General features: G+C 42.9%; 2 protein-coding genes across 2 annotated transcripts; both read right to left on the minus strand.

Moving 5' to 3' along the window:
* Nucleotides 1-11: 11 nt before the first annotated feature.
* sft2d2a (SFT2 domain containing 2a) lies at nt 12-3,492 on the minus strand. Its single transcript, XM_079221362.1, has 8 exons — nt 3,342-3,492; nt 3,183-3,272; nt 2,649-2,734; nt 1,334-1,415; nt 1,202-1,237; nt 1,072-1,130; nt 951-980; nt 12-756 (listed from the first exon to the last, which is right to left on the minus strand). The coding sequence occupies exons 1-8, from the start codon at nt 3,405-3,407 to the stop codon at nt 720-722; spliced, it is 486 nt and encodes a 161-aa protein (XP_079077488.1). The 5' UTR covers nt 3,408-3,492; the 3' UTR covers nt 12-719.
* Nucleotides 3,493-4,583: 1,091 nt separating this feature from the next.
* tmem45a (transmembrane protein 45a) lies at nt 4,584-10,190 on the minus strand (the record flags this gene model as incomplete). Its single annotated transcript, XM_079220935.1, has 5 exons — nt 4,584-5,556; nt 6,528-6,670; nt 6,760-6,944; nt 8,880-9,092; nt 9,995-10,190. 5 exons carry the CDS (start codon nt 10,188-10,190, stop codon nt 5,460-5,462), a joined length of 834 nt encoding a protein of 277 aa, XP_079077061.1. The 3' UTR covers nt 4,584-5,459.
* Between the last annotated feature and the right edge of the window lie 2,526 nt (nt 10,191-12,716).

Raw genomic sequence — 12,716 nt, forward strand, 5'->3', positions numbered from 1 at the left:
GTTTAGTTTAGTGTTTTGTTCTTCTGAGAACACGTTCTCATTTCACCAACATGAAGTGTTCAGCTCTCTCTCTCTTCCCTCTTGTAAGTTCCACCATATTCATCTGATCTGAATGTTTTCATGGACTAGTGATCCATGAAGGTTGACTAGTTGTTCAAAACGGCAGCGCCATCTAGTGTTCGAACTAAGAATGGCAACGTACAAACTGGGCAAGTTATTTTGGCCAAAGGAGGCTCCTCAGTGATGGGAATAGCAGGCTGTGTTGTTTTTATTTACAAAATATTAATACATTCATTTATTAATTAATTACAAATATTTACACACATTACAAACTAAGCCCCCACCCCGCTCATTAAAACTGGTACAAGTAATCAATATACCAAACAATCAATCAGTTCAATGAATGAAGCAGAAACTAGGAAAAGAAAGCTCTTTGGAGATAAAACAGGAAGAGTCTCAGACTCTCTGAAGCAGGAAGAAGAGGAGGAAGGGGAGGAAGAGGTGGATTCAAGCTTCCTCTTCCTGAAAACAAACTCTTCATCCAGCCGGAAACTTGCGCACATCACCGGGCCTCAGACGCACACCACCGGGCCTCAGACGCACACCACCGGGCCTCAGACGCACACCACCGGGCCTCAGACGCACACCACCGGGCCTCAGACGCACACCACCGGGCCTCAGACGCACACCACCGGGCCTCAGACGCACACCACCGGGCCTCAGACGCACACCGACACCATCTTCAGGATCGCGTCCCTGGAGACGAGTTCACATGAAATCAGACGTCGAACGCCGTTTAGATTCTGAACATTGACATGAAATTCAAGATATTTTATTGTGATATGCAGTTAACAGACGGTTACTCCGTACTATGAGACACTTACACGGTCCTCCTTCCACACAGAATTACACAAACTTAAGGGTTACGGTAAGAATTAAGAAGAACAAACCTTATAAAGGGGATGTACGACAGACTGTACCTGCAAACAACAACAACAACAACAAACATGTTCACGTCACAAATCAACAATCAGCTCGCACATTAAACTCCACGAGGAGGAAGCGGCTCACCAGGCGAACGACAAGACCTGCAAGATGACGAACAGCAAGGCGAGGCCGAAGTTCTTCCACTGGAAGAGAAAGCAGACTAAGTCAACACCGAGCTTCTTCTCCTTCTTGGACCAGGTCGTGACTCGCTCACCCAGAAGACGGCGCAGAGCGTCAACACGAGGCACGTCTGAGGGACAAAATGCAACCGTGGTCACGGTCATGTTTTAATAATTGATGATGAATAACCGCGTGAGAGTTAGCTGCGGGCGGAGGGGAAGCTTACGATCATCAGCGTGGTGGCCAGGGCCCGGGTCTTGTCACACATCCTCTTCACTTGCTTCATCGGGCCCATCAGAAACATGGTGCTGTGGGACAGAAACATGGGTGAATACCTTTTAAATGTGTATTATTCGATGCTACAGCGACTAGACTTTAATAAAGGGGCAGTGTGTAAGACGTGGCCAGAGTTCTAGTCGCTCAGTAAAGCTAAATAAGTCTGAAAAATACGGCAATTCTTTTGGCGATTATACTCACGTTGTAAGTAATATGTGAAAATGATTCATAGTTCATCTAATTTAATATGAAAACATTCATAATTTGGTGGGAGTGTGAGTAATTTAATGTGTTCTAAAGTTAGAAACGGTTTGTCAATCAATTTAGGTGTTTTTGATGCATGTTTTTTGTCTGCCGTAAGCAAAATGTATCTTGTTTCCTGTTTTGAGATAAGGTGCTTTTATTTTGAAGGCGAAAAACGGAGTTGAAACGTAAGTTGCATAGTCCGCCGTTTAACAGCTAAAGCTACGGTCTTTACGGTCAATTTTTTAATGGAGAAAGAAACGGTATTAGCACTCCCCCGAAGAGGCGCAAGTTCTTACGTTGGTTTTGGAATAAATAAAACACATTTAAAAATCATCAGTCAAAGTGCAAGACCAACCAAATACCTGGTTAGCATCACATAGACACAGACAGCTAACGGGAACTATATTGAATAGTTAGCGTCACATAGACACAGACGGCTAACGGGAACTATGTTGAATAGTTAGCGTCACATAGACACAGACGGCTAACGGGAACTATGTTGAATAGTTAGCATCACATAGACACAGACGGCTAACGGGAACTATGTTGAATAGTTAGCGTCACATAAACACACAGACGGCTAACGGGAACTATGTTGAATAGTTAGCGTCACATAAACACACAGATGGCTAACGGGAACTATATTGAATAGTTAGCGTCACATAGACACATAGACGCTAACGGGAACTATGTTGAATAGTTAGCATCACATAGACACAGACAGCTAACGGGAACTATATTGAATAGTTAGCATCACATAGACACAGACAGCTAACGGGAACTATATTGAATAGTTAGCATCACATAGACACAGACAGCTAACGGCAACTATATTGAATAGTTAGTATTGTTGTATTTATTTTAACTGAAGACTGTAGATTTACATTCAGCCGTAGAGGTGAAATGCTGCCCCCCATCTGTTTAATCACATGGCCAGATATTACACATTGCACCTTTTAAAATAAAACCATCACAAGCTTGCAGCTTTCTGATTGGTTGTCGTCATCGCACGCGCTCACCTGCACAGAGTACACAGGTTCCCAAAAGTGTAAAAAACAATGAAGAGCGTGACTCCGATCTTGGGGAGGAAGAGCAGACACACTCCCTGCAAACAGACACGCGTTTAATCTGGGTCCATGTCATGGAAAACCTGGAACAGTCATGGAGTTTTAAAATGGTTATTTCCAGGCCTGGAAAAGTCAAGTCCTACATTTACTCACTTTTTTCTGTTTACACCCAGATTTCACTAAATGTTTGTCATGGACATTTGGTTTAAAGTCATGGAGAAGTCCTGAAAGCCATTGGTCAGAATGTGTATGAAGCCTGGTTTATGTCGTCTCAAATAGTAATAGAAAACTATTTAATTTAAAAACATCTATTTGTATGTGTTGAACTGCAGCTTCCTGCTCAGCGTGAGTCACGTCTTCAACATTCCTCAGAGCCAGAAGAACAGGTCCGGCCACAGGCAGCGCTCCTCGTGTCAGTGGAGCCTAAAGCCTGATTATTATGATTATTATTATTATCATGAATAATAATAATATGAATGCGCTCACCAGCACCGCGCACACGCCCCCCACCACGAAGCAGGCCACGAACCCCTTCATGCGCGTGCCCCAGCCCAGCGTCGAGGCTTCGTTCACGGTCTGTTGGTGAAGTTCAGGTTAATCTCCTTGGCTCGGTTCGGTTCGAGCAGCAGGACGTTGGTTCTTTACCTGAGCGATGGTTCGGTTCTCTGCGCGCGCCTCCTCGCCGCTCAGCACCGACTTCAGCTTGTCCATGGCGGTCTCTGAGGCCGACAGGTGACAGGTGACAGGTGAGGGTCTGTTCGTGTACCGGAGCGCGAGGGGAGAGTTGCCGGTTCTCCTTTCAGACCAGGGAAGCTGCCAGGTGAGTGACGCCAGGTGGAGACTCAGGTGGAGACTCAGGTGAGTGACGCCAGGTGAGTCACACCTGAGAAGGCGCAGACGTCTCGCTCGGATATTTTTTTTAATTACATTTTTACCTCATCCACATGAATTCATTTAGGGAAAACAATCTTGATTCAAATGCAGCCTGGTGTATTTTTTGTTTCCATTTTTTAATAATATTTTATAATGTAATATATATTTATATATACTAGTATAATATATACTGTATGTAATACTACAAAAGAGTATTACGGCATGAGGGGGAATTAATGAGAAGAGGAAGAGTTTTTTTATTCCTTTTTATTACAGAATATAAAGAATAAAGTGGAGCTTTCAGTGATATAGTTCTACGCAGAAAAAATATATATCAGAAGATTTTCTCTATTTTATTTTTTCATTTTGAAAACAAATTTTGTTGCGAACAAGTGAATTAATCAAACTAGCAGCATTAGCATATATACTGAAATTAATTTATTAAATCTCAACATTCTTTACTGTATTTTCGAAATAAAATACAACAATCTTCCTCCTCTCATTTCTCCTTATTCCACATTTTTACTTCACAATTTGATCAATTAATTGAGAAAACAATTGTCCGAGCACTAATTAAATACAGGTTGTTCAGGTTTAGCATAACAACCAAACTGTTTGTTATAAACAAAAGAACATTAAACTCGTCAGACATGATGGGCAACACTTTTCAAGAACTGAGTGATTAGTCTTCTGCAGTGTAGACGATCTTTGTTGACAAAAAATAAATCTGCAGGATCAATTAATGTGATGGGAAACATCACTAATGGAATGAAGTGTTTATGTGGTAGAATGTGACTTTACTGATAAAGGACATTATGAGTGACACATTGTGGTTATAAAGCTCTGTAGAGTCTGATAATGACTTTTAAATGATAGGAAAGTGTTACTATAAACACTGAAGACATTAAGCCATGCTGAATAAATACAGTACAAAACAAAGACTTATGTATAAATAACAGTATCAACAAAATCTAAGCATTTAAACAGTTTAATAAAATTTGCATTTTTGGCAATTAGGATGTCTCACATGTGTGACTCAAAATTATGAAACAAAAAAAGACACTTAAAGTTACTACGAGGAACTTTATCTTAGTGTTGGTTCTGGCGCCCCCTGTGGACTAGAGTGGTAGTGTCTCTGAGCACCAGGGTCCCTTTAGAAAACCTCTCATTCTACTGCAGCAGGTCTGACAGACTGGTCCTCTCAGTCCTGGTTCTGGTTCTCCTGAGCCCCCCTTCCTTCCAGCGGGTCCAGCACTAGTCCTGGGTCTCCAGCAGCGTGGTGTCGGATCTGGGTCTGTCCACGGTGGACTGGTCTCTGGATCTGGGTCTGTCCACGGTGGTGAGGTCTATAGAGGACCAGGACTACATGAGGTCTATAGAGGACCAGGACTACATGAGGTCTATAGAGGACCAGGACTAGACTGAGGTCTATAGTGGACCAGGACTAGAGAGATTGGTTCAGGACCAGTTAGAAGTTCCCCACAGTAACTTTAAAGTCATGCATTCAAGTAAAATTCGATGCACTGGATGATTGTTTCCACCAGGAGGCGACGTCACTGAACATGTTCGGTGAGTCAAAAGAAAAGCATGCAATCCATAAAAAAGTTGTTCACTTGTACTGTGTGTGCAAAGTATATGAAACAAATAATATGACAGAGTATGAAAAGTATGAGGCCACAGTAAAATAAATAGCAATGAGCGTGAGGCTGAAGGGTTTACAAATCGGATTAAATAAGGCAGAGGTAGCGATATAATTCTCAAGCGAAGCATCCAGAAGACATTTCCTCGTCCCTTTGTGTCCTCTGGAACCGCAAACATCCCTGATTTTAATTGTGATACAGATATAGATATTATATATATATTCATATCCATGAGTCACAATGGTGTCCTTCATAAAATCTCGTCCTCTGACTCTGGATCCCGGTCTCTGGGCTTCAGAAGGCCCATTTCCATCGGAGGAGTCCTCCTCAGTCTGGAGCGAACCACACTGCAGAGACACAAACAGACCGTTCTGATCCTCAACTAAAATGTCAATTCACATTCACATTAATCCCCTTGTTTTTTTACACATGCAGTCTGGTTTAATAGAATAAAATAACAAGAACAAGACTCAAATGTGTGTTCAGGTCTGACGTGAACCCACCAGGCCGGAGACCCCGAAGGACCCTTTGGTTCAGTTTGACCCCGACCTCTTTATTGAAGGACGTTTTGGGTCTCCTGTTTTATTCTGAATCTCGTCTTCACGTCCCCTGGGTTGCCACAACACTCTTGGAAATAAGGGTTCCTCGTCCCTTCCTGAAGGGGAAGAGGTTCGACCCCGGAACCATTTGGCCGGTTTCCAAACCCTTTGACTATTGGGGAGATTCTCGGCAGAACCGCTTGGATGAATTCTAGATGAAAAACGTGGAATACAAAAGGCTTTTTGGGTCTTAGATGAGAAACATGTTGTGTTTAAGGGTTCTCTGTAAATCTCCATTTCCACGTAGGTTCTTGATGAAGCACTTGAAATATAAAAGGGTTCTCGGTGTAACCGCTCAGGGTAGATTCTTGTTTGCACCCTTGGGAAGTGAAAGAGTTCCGTATAGAACAAGAGAGAGAGAGAGAGAACGTTCTGGATCAAACCATCACACCATAAAGGGGTTCTCTGGAGAACCCCAAGGTTTGGGTGGAACCTGTCACCGATGATTCTAGGTACAGCCCTTCATGTTGGGTTCTAGGTAGAACCCTCTGGGTTTCAGGTGGCACATGTATAAAAGGTTGTACCTTTTTATGGGGGCAAGCAAAAATACCCTATATGGTTCTAGTGAGCACCTTTCATTCGTTCCCAAATCAAGAACTTTGACTTCCTGGCCATTCCAACACAGCCTTCTGTATCTGTAGATGAATCGCATCGGACCTGAACATTCAAACTAAATTTGATAAACCCTGAAGCGGCGGCGGTGTGGAGCGGGGTCTCACCAGCTGACGGTGCAGTAGATGGCGCTCACGACGAGCATGGCGAAGGCGAGGTGCCAGGAGAAACACATGGTGACGAACATCATGTTGTCGTGGTCGTCCAGGTCCCAGCCGGGGCCCCGCGGGGGGTACAGCACGAAGCCGATCTGCAGCCAAAGAGAAGCGAGAACGGTTTGTGTTCACGAATCAACGCCCGCCAACTGAGCGACTGACGCACACACCTCCGCATTTTTACCTGCCAGAACCAGCTGCCCTGCAGGAGGGTGAGGGTGCAGCGCAGCAGCTCCAGGACCGCGTTCCCCCGGTGGAAGACCTCCAGGAACGCCACGAGGGCCCCGCCGAAGACCGCGAAGAGGAGCAGATGGTGCACGTGGACGTCCAGCGCGCTCCGGCCGTGGAGGTGGTAGAAGAACAGGAACCCTGCAGGAGCACCATGCAAACGTTTGTCCAGCGGCATCCAGGAGGGTTCTCATCAGAACCGGGTAATCATGTGCACCCTTTAGGGCAACATCAGAACCAGGTACTCATGTGCACCCTTTAGGGCAACATTAGAACCAGGTACTCATGTGCACCCTTTAGGGCAACATCAGAACCGGATATTCATGTGCACCCTTTAGGGCAACATTAGAACCAGGTACTCATGTGCACCCTTTAGGGCAACATTAGAACCAGGTACTCATGTGCACCCTTTAGGGCAACATTAGAACCAGGTACTCATGTGCACCCTTTAGGGCAACATCAGAACCAGGTACTCATTAGGGAAACATTAGAACCGGGTACTCATGGGCACCCTTTAGGGCAGGGGTGCCCAATACGTCGATCGCGATCTACCAGTCGATCGCGGAGGTAGTGCGGGTAGATCGCATGCCATTTAAAAAATAATAATAATTAAAAAAATTTAAAAAAACTTTAGCGACAAAACCCAGCTCCCAGTGTGCAAATTAATGTCAATCACTACGGAAGCTGCGCCCGCAATGGTTGGCCGCTTGAATGGATGTATTGCCAAGTACAGGGAGATGTTTTCCCCGACTTCCTTCATTACCACTGCATAACACACCAACAAGCATTATGCGCTGCAACGCTAAACATGAAAGAGATCACGGACGTGGCAACAAAGATCGTCTAATCGAGCGAGAGCTCTTCAAAGACGGATGTTCTGTGCGCATCTGGAGAAGGACTGCAGCCACTCTGACCTCCTGCTGCACACTGATGTGAGACGGCTTACAGAGCTCTGTCCGGAGATACAGGAGTTTCTCCATGTTGTTAAACATGCAGAATACAACCAACTAAGAGCATGTCAATATGCTCACGTTTCTGAATTACAATTTAAAACGTGTGTCAGTTGTGTGTTCCCCTGAAGGAGGGAGCAGCAAGACGTGGGACTGTAATGAGTCATTTTGATTTACTTTAAACCCTTGCGCTTTAATTATCGGATAGGATGGACAATTTTTTTAAACTTTTGGACTTTGAATGGCACTTGCAGCCCAGTTATTCTTTAGTTATTTTGCACTTTCAGAGGCTTGATTGCTATGTTGAGTTACCTTTAAAGCTTTATTTGTACTTTTTCTTTACTTTTAAAGCATATTTGCACTTTAATTTGTATTACTATTTAATGTATTTGTTATGATGATGTTCTGATGTTCAGATCTTGTTACTCAAATACATTTGAAGTTCAAATTCCAACATTTTGAGTTACTATTCTTAATTTGCTACGGGAAATAGTCATTAGATTAGTCGATTAATCGAAAAAATAGTCGATAGATTAGTCGTTTATGAAAATAATCGTTAGTTGCAGCCCTAGAGTCAGCCTTTTCCCACATGAAAAAGATTAAGTCCAAACAGCGTTCCACCATGACTGATGACCCTTTGGTCTGCCTGACGCTGACTACCAGCAGCTGCTGTCCGGACTATGCAACCCTGCTGGTTCCATGCAGTGAAGTCATCAGAGCAAAATATAATGACAAATTGTACAGAATTGTATTGTGTCATAAGGGTTCATGCAGTTATGCAAGGTACACCAATATTGTAAATATAAAGTATACTCTGTATATTTATACATTAATAATGCTTTATGTAGATATACGCATTATTAATGTAGGTAGATCTTTTTGACTTGGTCATTTTAAAAGTAGCTCGTGAGCCAAAAAAGTGTGGGCACCCCTGCTTTAGGGCAACATCAGAACCAGGTACTCATGTGCACCCTTTAGGGCAACATTAGAACCAGGTACTCATGTGCACCCTTTAGGGCAACATTAGAACCAGGTACTCATGTGCACCCTTTAGGGCAACATTAGAACCAGGCACTCATGTGCACCCTTTAGGGCAACGTGTGAAACCTATGTACTTTCCTCTCACCCTCGTTGAAGAAAGCGACGGCCAGCATCAGCCGGTCCAGAGCCAGCGGCGCGGCCTCCACGGTGTGGACGACCAGCTTCACGGCGGCGGCCAGGCCGAAGAACAGGTACATGGTGGCGTGCTGCCAGTTCATCAGCTGCTCCCAGTGTTTCCCTGCAGAGTCGTACAGATGCAGTCTCGGCCCGTCGGCTGCAAACTGCTCCGCCAGCATCCCTGCAGGTGGGACGGGGAAAATTAACTAACAGATATCGGCATGAAACTTCCCCAGTTGATTACTGACGTGAAGACTAAAACAGCTGATCAGTTTTGATACAGTCGACTGGATCAAACTCTGTCTTGGCACCGTTTTTTTGACTGGATATGCTTCATAACATGCCAATGCTTTCCTGGATTGTGTTTATTGTTGCAGATGTCAATGCGTTAGGCCTTAATCTTTCTAAAAAGGTGCTCTGTTAGTCTGTGGGTTGTTGTTAAGGCACAACACCGAACAACTCTCAAAATATCTTAATATCTTTTCAAAGTGATTTTTTTGCAGATATACATTTTTTACCCAAGACTTTGCTGAAAAAACACATAAATAAACACAAGTATTGGAATTAATACGACGACTCAAACAGGGAAAAAGAGGTCTAGACCCCCTTTGGTTTGTAACAGGTTTTAAAGAGAAGTTTAGTTACATGACATCATGATGAAGAAGGTGAATAGGGTGAAAACATGAACTCATAAATATCACCATGACACTTCACCACTTCATCACTGACATTAGGAGGAGGATTTATTGTGTTACAAGTTTTATGAAATGTTGTGTTTAAATATGCAAATGAGGCGTTATGTAATGCTAACTTTAGGTGAATTTAGAAAGAAATCTACAGACGCAAACAGACAAAGAAATAGAATAAATGTTTTCTTTCCTCCAGACTAAATCTCCAAACTGAGTCTCGCCTTAATTAAAGAGTGAATTCTGGAAACGCCTGTCTGTGTCAGAGCGTGCTCATTAAAGTTCACACGCTCAAGCTGCTTTCGTGGGTTCTGGATCCACCAGCAGTTAAAAAGCGAGTTGTGCGTTTAGAAGTCGTCTCTTTGTGTTTTGTCGGCGACGAGAGGAACCTGCTCACCCACAAAGGAGCAGAAGAGAACCGCAGCGCTCTCCATGACCTCCAGGCGGCGCTGCGAGGTTCTGCTGGCCAGACGGGTGGAACCGAGGCTCTTGTTCCTGCGGGAGGAGCGCCACAGAGAGTACTTCCCCGTCCACCAGAGGCCCGCCACCAGGAAGAAGCTCCCGGGGAGTGCGTGGCCCTTGAAGCTTCCCATCATGCACCTGGGTCAGAGGAAGCAGATCCATCAGCACGACTTTAATAATGTCTTCTTTCTCACTAACAAAAGACAACAGAGAGGGATTTATACTTTATACTTTACATCAGCAAGGACGCTTTATTTTAAATAAACTAAATCATCTCAGACACAGAGACGTAAAGGATCTTTAGAAATGCTGCAAATACAAAGCAAGAAGAAACGAGAAGAAAAGTGGAGGCAATTTAGTTAAAGAGCAAACTCAGCTATAATTAGTGTGTGTGTGTGTGTGTGTGTGTGTGTGTGTGTGTGTGTGTGCGTGTGCGTGTGCGTGTGCGTGTGCGTGTGTGTGTGTGTGCGTGTGTGTGTGTGTGCGTAGGTGTGTGTGTGTGTAGGGGTGTGTGTGTGTGCGTGTGTGTGTGCTGACCTCGGTACACACACACACACACGCACGAGAAAGACATAAATAAATAAATTAGGGAATAAATATATACATGTATTTAAATATAAATGATCAAATATAGTCCAGTAAATAGATGAATACATATTTTTTTTAAATAATAACTAATTATTGTGATTTAATCAGAATCTGTGAGAGACATTTGGATATATTAGGTGGAAATAAAAAGAGCTGTAACATAAATGTGACATCAGCAGAATAAAAGTTCCCTGAAATGAATACAATTATCCTTTTGAATAAATACCTATTTATTCATTTACTATTTTAAGTATATTGACTACTTTATACCTTTATAGATATAATAATCCTAATAACAGACCACATGAGTCTGTGGCTGCAGACCAGACGGTCATCAGCTGCTGTCTTTATTCTCTCAAGGGAGAAAAGAGAAATGATCAAAAGCAAGCGGCTGCACTTCCTTTCATCCATCAGGTCACATGGTTTCACTGAGAATATGAAATGAAGATAAAGAAGCGTTATGAACTGATGACTCCCTCAGCATCAGCAGTGAGCTCAATAATAATAATAACAATAACAATATGTTGAGATGGAGACGACCACAAAGGAACCGTTTGAGGGAAGCGCTCGCTGCGTCATGTGACCTCTCCAGACGGAGGGAAACACTTCAGTTGTCGCCATGGCAATTGCTCCCTAATGTCACTGCATTGAAGCGGGAAAAGACTCTTCAGCGTTTTTTTGGATTAATCAACGACGACATCCGTGTGGCGTCGTGTCCTGATTCAGCTGCTCCGAGAACTGCACTTCTCAACGACTACAGCGAACAAAAACACATTTACTCTGTTCTCTGATCCTAAAAGTACTAAAACCACACTGAACGTATACAATAAGTAAAAGTACTGCATTCAAAACCTTCCTCAAGTAAAAGTACACATCTGTAGTTAAGTAAAAGTATTAACATAAAGGAACACTTCATCCTTTAGTTTATCATAAACATTCATCATCGACTCATAAGGAACACTTCATCCTTTAGTTTATCATAAACATTCATCATCGACCCATAAGGAACACTTCATCCTTTAGTTTATCATAAACATTCATCATCGACCCATAAGGAACACTTCATCCTTTAGTTTATCATAAACATTCAACATTAACACAGAAATGACCACTTCATCCTTCAGTTTATCACTAACATGCATCACCAACACCTAAAGGACCACTTCATCCTTCAGTTTATCACTAACATTCAACATCAACACAAAATGGACCACTTTATCCTTCAGTTTGTCACTAACATTCAACATCAACACATAAAGGACCACTTCATCCTTCAGTTTATAACTAACATTCATCACCAACACCTAAAGGACCACTTCATCCTTCAGTTTATCACTAACATTCAACATCAACACATAAAGGACCACTTCATCCTTCAGTTTATCACTAACATTCATCACCAACACCTAAAGGACCACTTCATCCTTCAGTTTATCACTAACATTCAACATCAACACATAAAGGACCACTTCATCCTTCAGTTTATCACTAACATTCAACATCAATATAAAGGACCACTTCACCCTTCAGTTTATCACTAACATGCATCACCAACACCTAAAGGACCACTTCATCCTTCAGTTTATCACTAACATTCATCACCAACACCTAAAGGACCACTTCATCCTTCAGTTTATCACTAACATTCATCACCAACACCTAAAGGACCACTTCACCCTTCAGTTTATCACTAACATGCATCACCAACACCTAAAGGACCACTTCATCCTTCAGTTTATCACTAACATTCAACACCAACACCAAAAGGACCACTTCATCCTTCAGTTTATCACTAACATTCATCACCAACACCTAAAGGACCACTTCATCCTTCAGTTTATCACTAACATTCATCACCAACACCTAAAGGACCACTTCATCATTCAGTTTATCACTAACATTCATCACCAACACCTAAAGGACCACTTCATCATTCAGTTTATCACTAACATTCATCACCAACACCTAAAGGACCACTTCATCCTTCAGTTTATCACTAACATTCAACACCAACACCAAAAGGACCACTTCATCCTTCAGTTTATCACTAACATTCATCACCAACACCA

The sequence above is a fragment of the Taurulus bubalis genome (assembly GCF_910589615.1).
Source record: "Taurulus bubalis genome assembly, chromosome: 7".
In the NCBI taxonomy this organism is placed as follows: Eukaryota; Metazoa; Chordata; class Actinopteri; order Perciformes; family Cottidae; genus Taurulus; species Taurulus bubalis.

Excerpts from the sequence above, each read along its gene's own strand:
- sft2d2a (XM_079221362.1), bottom strand. The coding sequence starts at position 3,407 with ATGGACAAGCTGAAGTCGGTGCTGAGCGGCGAGGAGGCGCGCGCAGAG. Across the intron at positions 3,273-3,341 it reads AGAACCGAACCATCGCTCAG|ACCGTGAACGAAGCCTCGAC; the intron begins GTAAAGAACCAA and ends CTTCACCAACAG. Across the intron at positions 2,735-3,182 it reads GGGGCGTGTGCGCGGTGCTG|GGAGTGTGTCTGCTCTTCCT; the intron begins GTGAGCGCATTC and ends GTCTGTTTGCAG.